General features: G+C 50.8%; 1 protein-coding gene across 4 annotated transcripts in view; it reads right to left on the bottom strand.

Annotated features, from left to right (window-relative positions):
• The window catches only part of Dmtn (dematin actin binding protein), a 35,789-nt gene that overhangs the window by 7,963 nt on the left and 8,336 nt on the right, over window positions 1–19,490 (bottom strand). The window contains exons 1-10 of one of the 4 annotated variants that reach the window (XM_008850282.3): window positions 17,487–18,200; window positions 7,841–8,011; window positions 7,564–7,638; window positions 6,890–7,045; window positions 5,857–5,901; window positions 5,396–5,495; window positions 4,989–5,045; window positions 4,571–4,723; window positions 2,291–2,415; window positions 1,291–1,396 (exon numbers count right to left, since the gene is read on the bottom strand). In XM_008850282.3, the coding sequence (XP_008848504.1) occupies window positions 1,291–1,396; window positions 2,291–2,415; window positions 4,571–4,723; window positions 4,989–5,045; window positions 5,396–5,495; window positions 5,857–5,901; window positions 6,890–7,045; window positions 7,564–7,638; window positions 7,841–7,858 (835 nt within the window). In that variant the 5' untranslated portion in view covers window positions 7,859–8,011; window positions 17,487–18,200. Of the gene's footprint in view, window positions 1–1,290; window positions 1,397–2,290; window positions 2,416–4,570; window positions 4,724–4,988; window positions 5,046–5,395; window positions 5,496–5,856; window positions 5,902–6,889; window positions 7,046–7,563; window positions 7,639–7,840; window positions 8,012–17,486; window positions 18,201–19,490 lie in introns of those variants that run through there. The other 3 variants (XM_008850289.3, XM_017802604.2, XM_008850293.3) reach the window with 3 other exon arrangements.

Here is a 19,490-nt window from a genome sequence, read left to right as displayed (position 1 = left end):
ATATATATATATATATATGAATGATGTGGTCAAAAAAGTGGAGCTGGAGCCCCATGGTTAAATCCTGGTATCTTTCTTATCTTTCTGAGAAGAGAAGCAAAATATCATCTTGGTATTTGGGAAAGAAAGTCACTACCAGGTACAAACCCTAGAACCCCTAGTACTAGGAGCTAAGTCTCTTTTCTCCATAAAGTTGGGTGCTTGCATGCTAGGCAAGCAGTCCACCACTGTGCTATATACCCAGTCCTTTTATATGTTTTTATTTTGAGACAGAGTCTCACTTAATTGTCCAGGCTGGCCTTGAACTCAATTTGTAGCCATGGTAGTCCTTAAGTTTTCAGTCCTCTTGCCTCGGCCTCTGCAGCTGTTGACATTACAGGCTTCCTCCACCAGATCTGGCCAAGTATTTCCCCACAGTGACAGAAAGCAGACTAATACATTCAGCTACTCAGAAGTGGAGCAGATTGCTTCCAAAGATGACTCGCATCTCTGTTCACTCCATCCTGTTTGCTTTTTTGCAATGAGACCTTGTAGTTCCTTGAATCATGGGGCAGTGTCTATCCCCACCTTGAGTCTAGGCTTCAGGTGACCGACATTTCTGACTCAGTGCTGGGACCACAGACTTGTGTCACCACAATAGCTTTGGTGTCCTGCTTTGACCAACAAAATGCAGCAAAGTGACGTGGCATGGCCTCTAAGGTCAGGTTTTAAGAAGTCTCAGAGCTTGCTTTTGGGCAGTCAGTTCCGTTCCCTCTCTGTCCAGTCACCATGCTCTCAAGGAGTCCAGGCTAGATTGAGGGTGCCCAGAGGTCCAGCACTCAAAGCCCTCTTCACCCATTTCTGTGCCTCAATGCATGGTGCTTGTGCTTGTGCTCCATGATCTCACTTCCGGCCGTTCGTTCTCTGACTGCCAGTGTTTCTAGTTCCCGCCTTGCCTTTCTCTTGCACAATTCCTAACATCTGTAAGGACTTTTTTCCCCATTTACTTGGTCCTTCCCTCAATGACTTAAGTGAGCCTTCTAGATCCTGTCATTGTCCTCTCAAAGTAACAGACCCTCAGTAAGTGTCACTTAAATAAAACTAGAGTTGCTGACCCTGTTTGTACTGCTGTTTTCTCTTCCCATCTACTGCCTGCTGCTAATTTGTATTCTTGCCCCAGGGGAGCCCACATGCGGTCTTTGCACCAGGGCCACATGGTTTAAAGCTAATGATTCAATAGACACACTGCATTCCCCTTGCCCCCAGTGCTGGTCTCACCAGCTGATCCCAAGCCCTCTCCAAGAGACTCACAGGTATGGAAGGGTGTTCGGTCAGGCAGGGAGCGGGTTTTCCTCCGGATGGGCAATGACTTTTCCATCTCTTCTTTCAAGATCATCTTTCCCAAGTTTGAAGTAACCTGTTGGGGAGGGAGGAGGATGGGACCAAGCCTGAGCCACCTGTTTCCCATCTCTGAAAAGTACAGAGTTGATGCATGACACAAGTGCACTTACACACATGCAGGCAATACACTCATACACTTAAGATAAAAATAATAAATAAGGGGCTGGAGAGATGGCTCAGCAGTTAAAAGCACTAACTGCTTTTGCAGAGGACCTGGGTTCAATTCCCAGCACCCACATGGTGGCTATGAACCATCCTTAACTCCCGTTCCAGGGGAATCCAAAGCCTTATTCTGACCTCCACAGCATTGCACAACACAGGTGCACTCACATACATGCAGGCAATACATGCATACACTTAAGATAAAAATAATAAATAAAATGTTAAAAAAAAAAGAGAAAGTATAGAGTTGGATACATTCCAGGAGGACTGGTAACAGTTTTCCCAGGTGGCTAGTCTGCCCATGGAGCTCTTTGATCTTATCTGATACTCAACTACTTTAAATTTGTCATAGAAACTCAGTGGAACTCTATCATAGTGGCCTTTTCTGTCTCAAGCCACCATGCCAAGAACACAAGCCATGTCACCAGCAACGGCCTTTCCATGGCTCCCAGTTCTCTCTCCTCCACTGTACCACTCACTGGCTCATGCTTTTTTCTTCTTACGAACTACTCTGCCTGCTGAAACTCAGTGCTGGTGGGTCCACCCTTTCCTGTGCTTTGAGCCCCAATATCTGGTGACATCCTTCCAAAAGCAGCCTAAGGGCCACGTGTCCCTAAAATCCTGGGGAAGGAAAGGCATGTCTCACCTGTTCTAGCACAATTGCTTCTGTGGTATGAGCCTTTTAGACTAGCTATGGGGCCAGAACACTTCTCCCCCAGATGACATGGGCAGGGGAGCAAGATGCTACCTTACTGAGTTCCTCTTTCTGCCGCTCTCTGATCGCCCTAATCTCCTCTTCGGAGTCGTCATCTTCCTCCTCCTCCTCTTCTTCTGCTCCCTTGCGAGATGCCTTCCGCTTCCTCCATTCTGTCTCTAGGAGATACAGCACAAGAACCAGTGTAGCTACTCAGCCCTCGGCTTCTCCAGCACGTGGCACAGGGCTAGACTTTGAAGAGAACACTATACAAATCCTTTTTGATTTTTGTTTAATTTAAAAAAGTATTGCTGGGTGTGGTGGCGCACACCTTTAATTCCAGGCCATCTGGGGCTACAGGGAGAACCTGTCTCAAAAAAGACCACCCCCCCACAAAAAAAAAAAAAAAGGATATTGTGGGGCTGGAGCGATGGCTCAGTGGTTAAGAGCACTGACTGCTCTTACAGAAGACCCAGGTTCGATTCCCAGCACAAACATGGCAACTAACAACCATCTTCAACTCCAGTTCCTAGGGAGCAGATGCCCTCTTCTGAACTCCTCAGGCATTGCACAATATGGGTGTACCTACCTACATGCAGATAATACACTCATACATGTAGAATAAAAATAAGCCAGGTGTGGTGGCACATGCCTTTAGTCCCAGCACTTGGGAGGCAGAGGCAGGCAGATGTCTGTGAGTTCAAGGCCAGCCTGGTCTACATAGTGAGTTCCAGGACAGCTGGGGCTACAGGGAGACCCTGTCTCAAAAAGACCAAAAATTAAATAAATAAAATAAATATTTTTAAAAATTAGTGTGGGACTGGACAGGTGGTGTAGTGGTTAGGAGCACTGGCTGCTCTGGCAGAGGACCCAGGTTCAGTTCCCAGCACCCACATGGCAGCTAACAATCCTCGGTAACTCCAGTTCCAGGGGATCTGACACCCTCTTCTGGTTTCTGTGGGCACTGGACACACAGGTGCACTTGTATACATGTAGGCAAAATACTCATATGCATAAAATAAAAATAAATAAACCAAAAAAAAGTAAAAATAAAAAATTATTGAGACAGTGCCTTGCAATGTCACCTAGCATGGCCTTGAACTCTTGGTCTCAAGTGCCCCTTGTACCTCGGCTTCCAAGTAGCTGGGACTAAAGCTGTGCACTACCACATCTAGTGCTACAATTTCTTTTTTAAAAATACTTTATTTATTATATGCTTTGTTTTATGTGTATGAATGTATTACCTGCAGGTGTATATGTGTATCCATGTCATGCAATGCCCATGAGGTCAGATCACTTGGGAACTGGAGTTACAGATGGTTGTTAGCCATCATGTAGGTGCTGGGAATCAAACTGCTCATGTAGGTGCTCTTAACTGCTGAGCCATCTCTCCGGCCCCAAATTCTTTTTAAAAAATAAAGGTGTATGTGTGAAATGGCTCAGAGGTGCTACTCTTGCAGAGGATCAGTTCCCCACACCCACTTGGGTAGGTCACAAGCATCTGTAACTCCAGCTCCAAGAGATCTAATGCCCTCTTCTGGTCTCTGAGGGTATTTGAACTGTTTTTTTATTTTATTTTTCTTTTTGAGACAGAGTCTCCCTATAGCCTCAGCTGGCCTGGTGCTAGCTATGTAAACCAGGCTGACCTTGAACTCGCAGAGATCCTCCTGCCTCTGCCTCTTGAGTACTGGGATTAAAGGTGTGTGCCACCACACCTGGCTGGGTACTTGAACTCTTGTACACAAATCCAAATACAGATACACACACATAAACATAATTAAAAATAAAATAAAACCTTAAAAAATAAAAATAAGTAAAAATAAAGTAAGGGGGCTGAAGATGCAGCTTAGTGACAGAGTATGATTCAAAAGGGACACAAGGCCCTGGGTTTGATCCCCACCACCAAAATATTAATAGTAATATATAACAATATATAATAATAGTAAGAATTAACAAGCTAGACAAGAAACACACATCTTTTAAATGCTGTGGGGACCAAAACCTCTCATTTATTTCTCTTTCCCAAATCTCCTATCACAGGGCCTGGCATACTGCAGAAGTTTGAGAAATGCTTGTTAAGTAATTGAATAATGAACAGGAAGAGAAAGAATAATTAACAAGCGGGCCCTGCTCGGCAGCACACAAGGGTGGGTGGGCGCAGGGGATAGGTAAGCAATGAGTTTATGGGCAAAGGAAAGTTTGAAAAGCCTAGGAGGAGCCTTAGGGTGGGTGTAGGGTAGGCTGGAATTTGGTTCATAGAGCTTCAAAGGATCAAGAGGAAGTAGTGAGCAAGGATCCTAGCCTCCCCTCTCTCCTCGTCTCATTTTTTCCTACCCACAACGGCCAGCGACGGGGGACACGGCCAGTAGTCAGTCTCGATCTTGGCTGGCTGGTTGGGGTCAGGGGGCTGTGCTGCAGGGAACTTGGACGACTCTATGATGAGGTCCTCGATGAGGTGCTTGCTCTGAGGGCTGCCTCCCAAGGACTCTGCAGATAGAGCCAGGGTCAGCATACACATAGCTCTCCCCAGGCTAACCATGCAGCCAGTCAACCTGGCTCACCCATGGACTCCTCTCCCTTCACATCCGTGAGACCCCAGATGTAACGGTAACCCACAGCAAACAGCACAGGGTAAGTGAACAGGCCTCACAAGGTTAATCTCATATCCTTTCTCTGCTGTCAGGACGTGGCCCAGCCCCCACCCCCTAGCAAGTGGTAGAAGGTGTACCCAGGAAGTCAGGGGAGCCCTTACCCCTTTGCTTGTAGATGGGTGGCTTCTTGTAGATGTTGGAATCTGGGCGGGTGGTCTCTGAGAGAGGGAATAAGAACAGATGTGTTGATGGCAGTGGATGGTAAGTCCAGGAAGAGAATGGAGACAAATGGAAAGGGACAAACAGAACAGGACGTGAGCAAGAGAACTGGAGGTCCTGGCACTGTGCCTTGGGGCATGGGACTTTCTGCACATCTCTGGTTGGGTGAGAGGGAAGACATAGCAAGCCCACCACCATTGCTAGGAGTTCTGCCTGATACCCTGACATTATAGGATCCAGCTAGGTCTCTAAACCAAAGAACAGGGACTAAGAGAAAGGAATATGAGGGTCCTGAAGAGAAATGAAGTCCCAGGGAAAGGACTCAGCCAGGGTTGACTATGAAACCTACCAGGGTGGTGGAAATGGGGCAAGCTGGTCCGGGGGGTCCCCGTGGTTCTTGGTGTTGAAGTCTGAGAGATGATTCCAGGGGTCCGGCTCTCAGCCCACACCTGTAGAGAAGTATGCTGCTCCTAGGTTCCCCTCACCATACCACTTCCCACTCCCAAGTACATCGCTTCACCTCAGGACACCCTTTATGTCCTCCCATGTCAGCAGCACACATCCCAAGCCCAGGGTAATGTCCTGACAGAGGAAGCATGTCCAAGGATTCCATCCACCTGCTCAGGGTGCCTAGCCAGTGGGAAAGAGTTAACCGAGGCCCTGGGTCAGGCAGACTGATAGGCAGAGTTGGCCAGTGACTGGTCAGGATCTGCTGATTCCATCATCTCCTGAGCTTTGCCCAACTCAGGCTGGACATGTTGGGGGAAGGAAGCTGGGGGCCCCAGCAGAGCAGGGCTGGGGCAGACTTACCTCTGGGGATGGAGGCGGGGATGTGGATTTGGGGGACAGTGAACGCTGTGAATAGAGTGGAGGCTGGTTAGAATTACAACCCTAGAATCCCAGAGGATCTACCTTCACCCCCCACCCACCCCACTCCACCTATTTTCCTAGCCAAGTCTCTTTCCTCTTGGGTCCATGCCAGTCTCTGGCCTTGCCTTCATCCTTCCTCTCCCAGTATTCTCCCAGTCCTGAGTGTTTTCATACATAGCACAGATCTAGGAGCAGTGTTTCTCATGCTCTGAGGGCAGCTGGGAACTAGCTACAGCCCTGACTCTAGAGCCGGACAAGAAACGGTGGGACCAGACCAACAAACAGCACCATGGAGTCAAGGCTCCTGGGTGCTTCATTTCCCAGTCTGACAGTCCAGCTCACCTTGGCATGGCTTCTTTCTTTTTTAATTCAAATTTTATTATTTTTATTATTATTATTTTGTGTATATGTGCCACAGAACGTATATGGAGAGGACAAGCTTTCAGGAGTCCCTTCTCTCCTTCCACCATGGGTTCTGGGGATAGAACTCAGGTCATCAGTCTTGCACACAAGTGCTGTTACCTGCTGAGCTATCTCACAAGTTCATGACCCCTTCCTTGCTTGAGTAAAGGTGACATAGTACCTATCCGTGCATTGCCCCAATTACCTCCTGATATACATGGGCACAGCTATCACCTCTATGTGACTGGAGAGGAAACTGAGGCCACAGTGTCACTCCAGACCCTCAACTAGGCTTTCTGATGCTCCCTTGATGGAACTTGCTCTTTGGACCCTCTTCCACCCTTTTGCTATGAGCCACTTTCCAACTGCAGCTTGCCATTCAGCTGTGGCAGCTCTGGCTGCTTCTGGGTCACACCCTGGCCTTGAGCCTGCTGCTAACTCTGCCCAGACACAGGGCTGATTCCTGTGCATAGCTCCCTCTCTTTCTGCCTACAGGAAAGATTGTGCTGGGAGATCCCACTCATCACTCAACCCCCACCCAAGCCTGCCCAGAGGACACCCTTCTCCTCACCTCCCGGCTTCTGGGCAGCTCCACGTGTTCCAGAAGGGAATAGGTAAAGTGGGGCTCATAGATCATGAGGTCAGGCCGTTCAATGTCCAGGATGGCCTTGTCCTTGGGGATGGCAGCCAGGTCCTTGTAGCCCAACACCTGGTTGTCCATCTTGGCCTGAGGGGAAATGGTCCAAATGGAACAGATTTCCCCCAAAGCATCACATAGGACACTTGCCTCACTGGTTAGACTTGGCTATCCAGAAAACAGCCATTTTAGATGTCAACTCTCATGGAGTTAATAACTCCATTATGCTAAGTTTAAAGATTTAGAATATTTAATTTTTGAGACAGCGTCTCATGTATTCCAGGCTAGCCTCAAACCCTCTGTGTAGCTGAGGCTAGCTTGAACTTCCTGATCCTCTTGCTTCCACCTCCCAAATGGTGGGATTACAGGTGCGCTCTTGGCTCTAGATAGTCATTTAAAAAAATGTTTTCTTTGCCTCTGAGGCACTTCGAAACTAGACCAGCCCTTGGCAGGGCAGTGGGGAACCTACCCGGGATCTCCTGGGTCTCTGCCTGCCAAGGACTCACAGGACCTCTATGGAGTGTGTGGCGGGGGGACACTCAGGGTGAAGTGGATTCCGTCCCTCCCTCCTCCAGGCTGAGGTTCAGGTGGCCCACAGGGGTACTCACCACGATGCTGGAGGGAGAGCCGGGCATACTGGAGTCTCGGGAGGAGCTGACGCTCCCGGGGGAGGTAAGAGGTTGCTGGGGAGAGCGAGAAGGCGGCGGAGTGGGCATGTGCGTGGGTGCGAGGGCATGAGCGCGGGGCTTGCCCTAGGCCTCGGGTTGGGGTGGGGGCAACCCGGCATGTTGCACCACCAGGTGGCGCCCGGCGACTCCCGAGCCGGCCCTGGAGGGCAGTGGCCCCCACTCTGCCGGCACGCCGAGCCCGGGCTCAGCAGCTCACCTTCTGCAGCCGCTCCATGCGGCAGCCGCGGGCCGGCCGCTCCGTCGGAGGCCGGTGCGCGTGGACAGAACCGGCGTCAGGCTCGGCCCGGCTCCTGCAGCGAAGGCGTCGCACTGCTCTGTGGCGTTCTCATCCCTCGGGTCTCCCCAGGCTGCTGACCGCCGCGAGGCTCTGGAAGGAGATAGAGGCCGAGAGGGCATTAGGTGGCGGGGTCCCGGCAGCACGCGGCTCAGCCCTGCAGAAGTGTGGCAGTATCTGGCCAGGAGGCGGCTGGGGGGGGCGACTGCACTTGTTTTCGAGCCATTGTTCTCTGGCCGCAGAGGAAATGACGGCAGGGGTCAGTCTGTATCCCTGGGCGGGCGGGCCGTTAGATTCCCAGGCCTGTCACCCCTGCCCTGCCCAGGGCCCTCTCCAGTCTGTGTACTGGCCCCTCCCATCCCGGCCTCTGTGCCCCTTCCCCTGCCATCTACTCCAGACACCTTCCCCAGGAAGGTTAATAATGGAAGACTGAGTTAGTCATGAGAATAAAGTGCAGGGAGGGAGATGCCGTCGAAGAAAACCCACCTGGCATGAAGCCATGGGCATGGTCTGGAGCTGCTGTCACGTTTCTCTGTTCCCTACAGGCAGGCAGTGTTCCTGGTAGGCACAGTGTCAAGCACCCCAGAGGCCTGGGCCACATCCCTGCTCCCACAGTGTATACCCAGAGCACTCTCTCAAGGGGCATGATTCCATGAGTGCCCGTGTTCAACAGCTCTCTCACCATTCCTAGGGACATAGGCCTGTGCAATAGGTTATGACCACAGTCCATGTCTTCTTCCTGGTTACCCCCTCAGCAATCCTTTCCCCTCCTCCCTACGCCAGCTCTGGTGAGGCAATGGCATCCCTCTCTGCATGTTTCTTATCCAGAAAATGGAGGGTAGGCCAGGTGTGATGCTGTCATCCTAGCACTTGGGAGGCTGAGGCAGAAGGATTGCTGTGAGTTCCAGGCAAGCCAGGGCTACATAGTGAGACCCTGTCTCAAAAAACAAAACCTACCTGTCGTGGTGGCGCAGGCCTTTAATCCCAGCACTTGGGAGGCAGAGGCAGGTGGATCTTTGTGAGTTCAAGGCCAGCCTGGTCTACATAGTGAGTTCCAGGACAGCTGGGGCTACAAGGAGACCCTGTCTCAAAAAGACAAAACAAAACAAAACAAAAAAACAAAAAACAAAACCAAGGGCTGAAGAGATGGCTCAGTGGTTAAGAGCAGATACTGCTTTTGCAGAGGTCTCTGGTCAATTTCCAGCACCCACATGGGACAGCTCACAACTGCCTGTAAGTCCCGCTCCAAGGGAATCCAACACCTCTGGACTGCACAGGCACCTGCACTCAGACACACACATACACATAATTTTAAAAATAATAAAAATGGGCTGGGTGTGGTGGTGCACAACTTTAATCCCAGCACTCGGGAGGCAGAGAATAGAATATACCATGTTTTACATACTTACTTCACATGTCCTGCTCAAAGCAGGCCAGCTGGGGCTTACAGGGAGACCCTGTCTCAAAAAAAGACAATGATAATAATAATAATAATCTTTTTCATGGGGATGATAGGGGCTAGAGCTGGTTCAGTGGTTAAGAGCACTGGTTGCTCCTTCAGGGGACTCAGGTTTGGTTCCCAGCACCCACATGGTGGCTAAAATCCATGGGTAACTACAGTTCCAAGGGATCTAATGTCCTCTTCTGGCCTCTGCAGGCATTGCACACACATGGTACATTTACATTCACACATGCAAAATATTCATACACATAAAATAAGTAAAAAAAATTTTTTTGTCTTTTTGAAACAGGGTCTCCCTATAGCCCCAGCTGGCCTGGAACTCACTATGTAGACCAAGCTGGCCTCAAACTCATAGAGATCTGCCTCTGCCTTCCAAGTGCGGGGATCATTTTTTAAATGAGGGATGGTAATAGTTCCTCGTCATAAGATTGCTTTGAGCAGGATGTGTGAAGTGTGTAAAACATGATATATTCTATGTAGAGGGCTAGCTATCAATAATATGTGTATTTTCCCAGGGACCGATGGACTTAGGGGACTTCTCTATGGCTGTTTCTGACAACAGTCATGAAAGACAGGTCACTGGTATTCCCTATCTTTTCTTCCTTTCGTCCCCCCTTCCTCCCTCTCTTCCTCTGTCTGTTTCTCTTTCAACACAGGATTTCATTGTCTAGCTCAAGCTGGCCTCAAACTCTCAATCCTTCCACCTTAGGCTCAGGCCCCCATGTGTTGGGATTAAAGGCCTGCACTTCCATGCCTGGCTCTCCCGATCTTTCTCACCTTCACTTTGTATCAGCCATTTTGCTGCTCACCTGTCCCCCAACCTACCTGTACTAGCAACCCTTACCCTCACTTCCCAGTCTTGTCCCCAATCTGTCCACACTCTACCTCTGCCTCCCTCATGCCATTCATCCTCCTAGATCCATCTGAAAGCCCCCTGCTACCTTGCTCTAGTGCCCCTGATAACCCTTTTCTGAATTCACAGAGAAGCAGAAGCAGGTATTTAAGTGCTGGATGCTATGCTGCCTGGCAGAGGATGCCTTTGTCCCTGGAATTAATCAGTTGCTGACTTCTGGAGGACAACCACAAACCAGACCTTCTATTGCTTGAATGTGTTCATGTTCTATGCTAGATACTTCTTGTATTCATGTGTATGATGCTGGGGCTTGAACTTAGTGCACTCTAGGCAAATGCACCCCCACTGAGCTATGTCCCTGTCTTCTTTTTTTCATATTGTATTTTAAGACAGGGTCTTGCTAAGTTACCCAGGCTGGTTTTGAACTCACTCTGTAGTCCAGGCAAGCCTTTAGCTTGTGGCCTTCCTGCCTCAGCTTCAAGTAGCAGCCTTTCAAGGACCGCACCACCATATGCTAACATGAATAAACAGGATAAAAAGATTATTCTGATTCATCTTCACAGCAATGCTGCAGGGTAGACCATTTTACAGATGAAGAAACCCAGGCTTGGGGAGGTTAAGAACATGCCCAGGGTCAAGTAGATGAAATTCACTGACTTTAGTATGGCATGGCACAGGGCAGGGTGCCACCCAGGGCTGTGCCAGGTGCATCATGAGGAGAGACAAGATTCTGCTGGGTTTCTTTCTCTTTGTTCTTTCATGGATTTTTTTTTTTTTTTTTTTTTTTTTTTTTTGGTCTTTTGAGACAGGGCCTTCCCTGTAGCCCCAGCTGGCCTTGCTATATAGACTGGGCTGGGCTCAGTCTCACAGAGATCTGCCTGCTTCTGCCTCCTGAGCACTGGGTTTAAAGGCTTGTGCCACCAGGCCTGGCACTACCAGGTTTATTAAGTCTGTTTAGAATTCTAAGACCAGGGCATCTCCAAGACCAGAGCCTGGCCATGAGGTGCACATGAGGGTTCTGGTTCTTATGGTAACAGAATTCCATTCTAGAGCTTCACACTTCTCATGGCTTCTTGATACTCACTTTGAAAGGCTTTTCACTAGGTGTCTGATGAACAAAATGCATTCTAGTATACATTTAAGAGCTGTGATCTCCCTCCCACTAAGCTCTGAGTTTTACTTTGCTAATAGCCATTATCACAAGAGCTATACCTATGGCTTAGTCTTAGAGGTGAGTGCTTATACATCCATCCATCCATCCGTCCACCACCCACCCAGTCTGGTATTGTGCACCCACACAAACACTTCTACACACCTACTCTTCAGTGAATACAATACAGTACAACGCTCTATGCTGAACCTTACAGAGAAGAGAAAGGTGAGTGAAAGGACAGATGAGGCCCCTCCAGAAAGAAGACACTCCCACAGATAACTCCTATGCAAAGTGGAGCAGTACACACCCTAGATAAGGAAGCAGCTGTGGCCCCAAGTTGAAAGAGAGAGAGAGAGAGAGAGAGAGAGAGATCAGCAGGAAGAATGGAAAGGTTTCTGAGAGGAGGAGGAACTTGGCAGAGGCCTTGAAGGATGCCTACTTTGATGTCATACAAAAACTGAAAAGGGGGCTGGAGAGATGGCTCAGAGGTTAAAAGCATTTGTTCTTCTTGGAGAGGACCCAAGTTTGGTTCCCAGGACCCGCATGGCAGCTCACAACCATCTGTAACTCCAGTTCCAGTGTGTCTGATGCTCTCTTCTGGTCTCCACAGGCACTAGGCATGCACACCATGCACATACAAACATGCAAGCAAACACTCATACACAAAAGTTAAAAAACCACACACACACAAAATTGAGAGGCTGGAAAGATGTCTCAGGGGATAAGGGTACTGGCCGCTGTTGTAGAGGACCCAGGTTTGATTCCCAGCACCCACATGGCAGCTAACAACTGTCAGTAACTCAAGTTCTAGGGGAATACACCTTCTCCCGATCTTCATGGGCATTGCATGATACTGGTACACTTATATACATATAGGCAATACATTCATACACATAAAAATAAAAATAATATAATATTTTTAAAACTGAAAAGAGGTGGCTTGTTTTTTGTTTGTTTGTTTTTGTTTTGAGACAGGATTTTGATCTGTAGTCCAGCAAGGCTGGCCTGGACCTCACTAGCCTACGCTGGCCTCTAATGCTATGACCCTCCTGCTTCAGCTGCCCAAATACTGGGATTACAAGAATGGGCCACCATATCCAGCTTAAAAAAAGGGGATTCTTGACAGACAAAGGCATGAGCAAAAGTGGGGACGTGGGAACATACTGGGTCAGTCTGGAGAACAGCAAATATCACTGTATTTTAGAACTCAGGGACTGAGCTCTAGAGTTAGATTATATTCTGTGGGTAACATGGATCACAGAAGGCTTGAAAACTTCTTGTGAGCAACAAAATGACATGATCTCTGCAGTGCTTGGGGCAAATGAATCAGGCCACAGCCTGAGAGCTGTACTGGGCAGAGGTGGACCACAGGGCGCCCAGCCAGGAAGCTGCGACAGCGTTCACTGAGGGTATGGGGAAGGTCCAGACTTGGGCATGGGGCCAAGAACAGAAATGATCAAAGTGGAGGAATGCTAAGCTGGAGGACAACACTGGGGAGGTGAGGAGAGGCACCCAGAGAAGTGGCATTCCTCCAGGCTGGATGTCAAAGCTCCATGATAGGGGAGGTTAGAGGGCCAGGACCTGGACAGGCCATATGCACTGGAGGAGTGGCATTTATGCAATGAAAAGGAGGGCTCTTGGAGAGTGGTTTTAAAGCAGGAAAGCCCTGGGCTTGAGCTGCAACAGGGAGGGACACTTGGAGGAGTAGCGTGCCAGCAAATAGAAAAGGGCCATTTGTGCCCAAGCAGAGGACAGGCCCTGGAGAAGGCACATGCTCAGAAAGGAGAGGAAAGGGCAGGAAGCTGGGTAACAAGAGCACTGGGACATTAAGAGGGAGCAGTCAGGAGGCTCCTGTTTTCCCAGAGAAAGTAAGAAGGCTCATATGCAGATCTACCAGATAGCCTGGGAGAGAGGGCAGGGGAGCTGAGGAGGGTCACTGTGGGAAGCACACAGCTGAGCACATGCTGGCAGGAAGAATAGTATTGTGGTGACCCGACCTGAATACCAGGTGTTGGGTGTATTGTGAAGTGGCTGCCCATCAGAGTGCTGAGAACTGGAAACCAAGGGGTCCCAGGGGACATGGCACAAGACCCACAGTTTCACATGTACAAACACCAGCTCCCCAGCACAGCCACTCAGGAACGTGATTCCAAACACTGATGGACAGAGTTATATTAATAGTTGGTGTTTACGGACTGTCTGCGTCATGGCTGGCTCGGTGTTTGGCACTTCACATTCTTTCATTTCACCCTGACATCGTAGTCCTGTGAACTATTATCTCAGGTTTGTAGAGGAAGAAGTTGAAACTTTGGCAAGTCAAGAACATAGGGCTATTTGGAACTTAAGTCCACTGACCAGAGTAACACTACATGCAAAACTGTGACTTGAGTCACTGAGACCCTCGGTTTTTTCCCCTCTTCCAGACCCTTCAGATCCACAGCTGGCCCTCCACCTGAGATGCCCCACATTATGGGGCTTCTCCCCTGCCTCCTTCAGGGTCTGCATCCCTGTGTGTCAGGTTTTACTGGTCAGAAACTTCCTGGGAGGGGCTAATGGCAGTCTGACTTCTCTGGGGATATTTGCATTTAAGTTGAAGTTGTTTTGTTTTGTTTTTAAGGCAAGGTCCCTGTGGCCCAGGCTGTTCTCCAACTATATAAAAGTAACCTGATCTTGGATGACCTTGAACTTTTCCACCTCAGGAGTGCTAGGATTACAGCTGACCCTACCATGCCTGGTTTTATGTGGTGCTGGGAATCAAACCTAGGCTACATGCATGCTAGAAAAGCGCTCTGTCAACATAGCAGCATCCCTAGTCTAGGAATAAGATTCCTACTGGGAAAATTTTAGACTGTCAGAAGGCTAGCAGGGAAAACGTTTTGGAGTAGAAGAAGAGAGAAGAGAGATGGGAGAGAGTGGGAGGGAAGGAGGTGTGTGTGTGTGTGTGTGTGTGTGTGTGTGTGTGTGTGTGTGATATTTCTCAGCTTCTGTCAAATCACTGTACAGGCACCTGCCTCCCCCACCCACGTTGAGATGGAATCCCCTCCCCCAAAGCTAATTCTCACTCTGCTTCCTCCAGGCCTAATCCCTCTCCTATCCACGTGTACACCCTGCTCAACCTTCATATACTCCTGAAGTCCCAGCAATCTCTCTGGGCACAGACCAAAAGGGCAGGCTGCAGCAGGAAGGGAGGGAGGAAGGGAAGAGGGGGAGGTACCGCACAGAGGAGGAAGTAAGTCCAGGCACCCTTCAACCTCCCCTGGTTCAGGTCAGCAGCCAGCAGGTCTCTCTCATCCTTCCATCTCAGCCCCACCCGCCCTCGGCTGGGTGTCCCTGCCTTATCTGAGCCACCAGCCCAGCCCCACCTCACACCACCCACCCTCTCATCTCCACAGCAACCAGAGCCTTGCAGCTCCCAGGGATGTGGGTGATAAGACTCCCCACAAGGACCTCCACGCTTGCACCCACCCTTCCCAAAGCTTTTGTTCTAAGCAGGGGAGAATCTAAACCATGGCCCCTGGACTTGTGGAACTGAAGGCCCAGCAGGCAGATCCACCCACAGCCTCTGGTGGGTTCTCTGGTCCAGCCTTTGCTCCCATCTTAAGTCAACCACTACTGCTCTGTGTCAGTACCTGTGCTGGGGATGTTCATGTAGCCTTGCTAGACTTCACACTAATTGTCATTTTGCTCACTTAGAGATGAGTATGAAAAAGGCCGATAGGTCAAGGTTAACTCTTACAAGACCAACTAAGGGAATCCAAGCTGGAATTCCACACAGGCTAGATTTAGGCCAAAAAAAAGTTTGTTCTCCCCTAAGGTTGCACTTTAATCCGAACTTGGGCCTCTTGGCCTCTCAGCTCTCCACCTCACCTGTGGATCAGGAGCTGGGACTTGGGGGGGAGGGGTGGGATGAGGATATCCTATCTGGCTCTGGGTCATCCAGGCATCATCAAACCAGGCTGGTGTTGGCACAGATAGTAAAGGAGTTAGGGAACCAGGTGAGCTGGCCACATGTACTAGGTCAGGCTGGGGCAAGCTCTGCCTTCTGTCTCTCATTCAGTGCCACCAACCTTCTGTTTCTTTTCTTCCTGACTTCCCTTTTCCTTCATTTTTTTCTCCTTCCCTCTCTCTCTTTGCCTTTCACTCCTCCTCCCCCTCCCAGCCCCACCTCCACAGTTGCTGTGGCAACAACTCAATACCAGAAATAAAGACAGGATCCAGCTAGGTCACCATTTCCTAAAACAGCATCCTAGGGTGGGAGAAGAATGGTGGAACACACCAGCAGGGCAGGAACCAGGCATACTATAGTGGCTGTGTGTGCTTAGGGTGGGGTGGGACACAGGACAGGAGGGCTTTGGCCTGCTCAGGCCAATGGCTCACCAAAGGCCTTACTTATGCCAAGCTCAACCCTGGCCTTTTCTCAGACCAGCAAAAACCCTGTTACTTCCTCTTCTCTCATACAATATTCTGTAACTTTTTCTATCTATTCAAATAGTCTAGGGTACTAGGGTACTCCAACATTATATGACACCTGTCACTCTGAACTAAACCAGGAAGTCACAGGGTGTGGATGCAGAGTCCACCTATTCCAGGGCCTTCCCACCCATTTTCAATGACGACAACCCTGAGTCTCAGTGCCCCTTTCTCCCACTGACCCCACAAATATGCATACATTTTCGGATTTTTCTTAGGTTTCTCTCTTGACTGAATTGGCAGGTCCCCTCTCTATACTTCCCTCTGAAGAGGTAGGTTCTCTCTTTCTAGGTCCCTCAACTGGTCAGGCTTGCTTGATCCCATGTTCATGCTCTGGCCTCTACCAAGAGTCCTGCCCTGCAGTACAGTTAGATTGGCAGAACTGGGGGATGGGGAAAACTCTCACACTCTAAATCCAGCTTTCAGAACTCAGAAGTACCAACTCCACTCTCCTCACACATGAGCTCTTAAAAAAGAACTCTGTGGACATTGCCCACCAGTGGACAGATGTTGGTCCAACCACAGAGAGGCCAGCAGTACTGAGACAAAGGAGCACAGCACACAGGCTGAACAGCTCCACCTGACACACGGCTGCAAATAGACCTCATGCACATGGGTACACACGGGGACTCCTCAGCCCTCCTTGCCAGAGCATGCCCCCACTCTCCCTGCCAGGCCTCCCACAATGACACATGGTATCACACTGAGAACACCTACTCACATGCACCCACTAATCCTCCCCTTGGTATCTGTTCTCTATGTACACAGCCCCAGACACAGCCTGATGACACCTATTCCTAGGCTGAGCGCATGGACAGCAGTACTCAAAGTGCCCTCACTTGACCTACCCCCTGGGTTTTTTTCCATGTCCCCCACTCCCTCAGCTGTATTGCCTCTTCCTTCTCTTAGGCAGGTACAACCTGGTAACTGGTCTCCTGGGAGAGACACACAGGTGTGCCTACCCAGCAAAGCAAGCTTTGTGTGACTGGAGCGGGAAAGGAGGAGCCCTAGAAGCCCAAGAATCTCTGTCTGTTCAGCACCCAGCCTCTCCCAGTACATCAGCTGCCAGCAGTAGCAGAGCCAAGCCTGGCCTGTGGTCACACCCTGCTGCTGGGCTTCATTTTTCTTCATTGGGTCCCCACCTCAACCTGGCTGACCTCTGTGAGGAGGGGCTCCAGAGCAGGCTCTAAACCAACAGCAAGTGTGCCTCAGTGACCTCTTCCCACCCTGGAGAGCACCTGGCCTAGTGTGGGGGGGGGAAGGCTGGAAAGGGTTTCTTGCATTATTCAGCAAAGCAGGAACAGCTCTCTGCCTGCAGGGAACCCCCATGACCCTACCTCTCGAGGTTTTGGCCAGAGAAAGCTAGGTGGGTAGGATGGAGAAGCCAGGGAAGTGGGTGCGAGGTGTCAGCATGGACTCCTTGCACGGAAATATCCCAGATTATCCTCTCCAAATTATAAGGTTTGATCAGGTCAAACCCAGCCGAGCTCCATAGGCTTGTTCTCCCACTGATCAAGGAGCCGGAGCTGACCCTCTCCCAGTATTCCTGCTACATCCAAAACCTCGCTCCCGGCCAGGGATACAACCCAAAGTCCCCACGGAAGGAGAGGCAGGAGATCCTGCCACCTACCTCTTCCCAGACAGTGGGGCTCAGGCGCTGGGAAGCCCCAAAGAGGCAAGAGGCATAGGCCCGGGTCCACGGGTTGCCGCGTTTTCTCTGGAGTCTAGGTAAGAGGCGTCTCTTCCAGGAACCCAGCCGTGCTTTTGCGAAGCACAAATAACAGGAAGAAAGCTGGCTTGGGGTGGGTGGGGTGGGAGCTGGCGAAGGAGGGGTGCTGGTCGCGGCTCAGCGGTCTGATCTCCCTTCTGAGCCCCCACCCCCTTCACCCGCACCCTGCTGCTCCGCAAGCCATCCGCTTGGGTCCCCGGTGCTGGGGAGTCCTGTCTGGTTGGCGAGCAGGACGGCGGGCGGTCGCTGGGCGGGCGGGCTCCTCCCCACCACCAACTGATAGTGGCCGGTCCCAGGGTGTGTGTGTTTGGGTGTGCTGCTCGGCCACCACGGCTGCGGCTGCTGCTGTTGCTGTTGCTGCTGCTGCTGCTGCAGCTGATCCATTTCAAACAAGGGGAGCATTAGCCGGCATCATGACGAAGCAGAATCTGCCGCGCTGTCCTTTTTCCACTTCCCACACCCCCAATTCTGCAACATTCACACTCGCACACACACAGCCCCTCAAGCAGAGTTCAAGTTGCTGGGGAGGGAGGTGCTACTGATAACCAAGCCTGTGTCCAGCTCTCCAGGTACCCTCATCTCACACCCCATCCACAGCGCGCCATCATTTAGAAGTAGCTGAGTTCTCCCTCCTACCCCTGGAGACGGGGTACAGCAGGGATACCAGAATCTGTCACCCAAGGAATAACCCTCTTCTGGGAGGAACGAATGGAAGACTGAGGAACCGCCCTTTGGCAACCTGGACCCCCTGGGAATTGCAATAGGGCTCAGTGGAGAGAATGAAGGACCCCATTCGTCCCAGGGAAGCTGTTTGTGAAAAGGAAGCTTTCTGCCAGGTGGCACCAGTTCCAGCACAGAATCTAAGCAGGCATTCCTTCCCTTTCTGGCAAAACCTCAACCACCTCAGGCCTCCAACACTGGCCTTGGGTACAGGGAGAGTCTAGACAGTGACCGTCACCAGGGCTGACCCATCCTCCTCTCCACCTCCTTATCTGCTGCAGACTTGCCTACCTAGGCAGCCTTGCTGTTGCCTGGGTAACTGCTGCCCACAGCCGGTCAGCTAATGGTATCAGCCGCTGTTGGAGAAAAGCTAGGATCCGGGGAGGGGACCCTAGGGTATGGGAATGGAAAAATCTCGGGGAGAGGGTCTTGAGGGAGACTGGTAAGAATGTGCCCCTAGGACCTTTGGGGACAGGAAGGGAGGGGGTATCTGGATTAGTGGAAGGCCAAGACAACTGGAACCTGAAGGGTGGCTCCGGAAGGAAGGAGAAATGATGAAGGCAGGTAGCTGGGTGGCTGAGAAACGGGGTGGGAAGGTATGGGCGGGTCCAGGCTAAGCTGCTGCGGTGGGGTCAGGGAGGGCCCTGTGGGAGCTGTAAAAAAGAATCTGGGGTGGGAGAAAGACATGCAATCCATGGAACCCAGGAGAAGAGGCCTGGAGAGCTGAGTGGGAGGAGGTATACCTTTAAAGTGTGGGAGGGGGCCACAGCCTTGGAGGAAGAGCTACCAGGCCTTTTCCATAGGCAGTGCTGGCTGTAGCCTCAGCCCAGCCTTGTACTGTCTGTCCCTTCAACCCCACCCTTGTAGCCCTGAATCAGGGTCTGAAAGAGTGGGAGGGGAGATTCAGCCCCACTCCTGAGCAGTCTCCCTCCAGCCCTCTGGGAGACCAAGTACCAGGGGCTCTGCTAGCCCTTTAGATTCCTGACTTTGCCCCTGCCTAGCTTCCTCCTCCTCTGATTAATTGCCCCCAGCAGACCCCGCCCTGGGAAACGTCTTCTAGGGCAAAGGTCCCCAGAGGTAGGGTGGAAATGAGCTGATGCCAGAAAGGAAGCTGTGGACAGGAGCCTGGAACGAGGTGGGCTGGAGGCTTGGGTGGGAGTCGAAGGTTCAGGAGGGGGAGGCCTC

The sequence above is a fragment of the Nannospalax galili genome, unplaced genomic scaffold, assembly GCF_000622305.1.
Source record: "Nannospalax galili isolate Female #2095 unplaced genomic scaffold, S.galili_v1.0 scaffold291, whole genome shotgun sequence".
In the NCBI taxonomy this organism is placed as follows: Eukaryota; Metazoa; Chordata; class Mammalia; order Rodentia; family Spalacidae; genus Nannospalax; species Nannospalax galili.
This window is presented reverse-complemented; position numbering and strand designations above follow the sequence as displayed.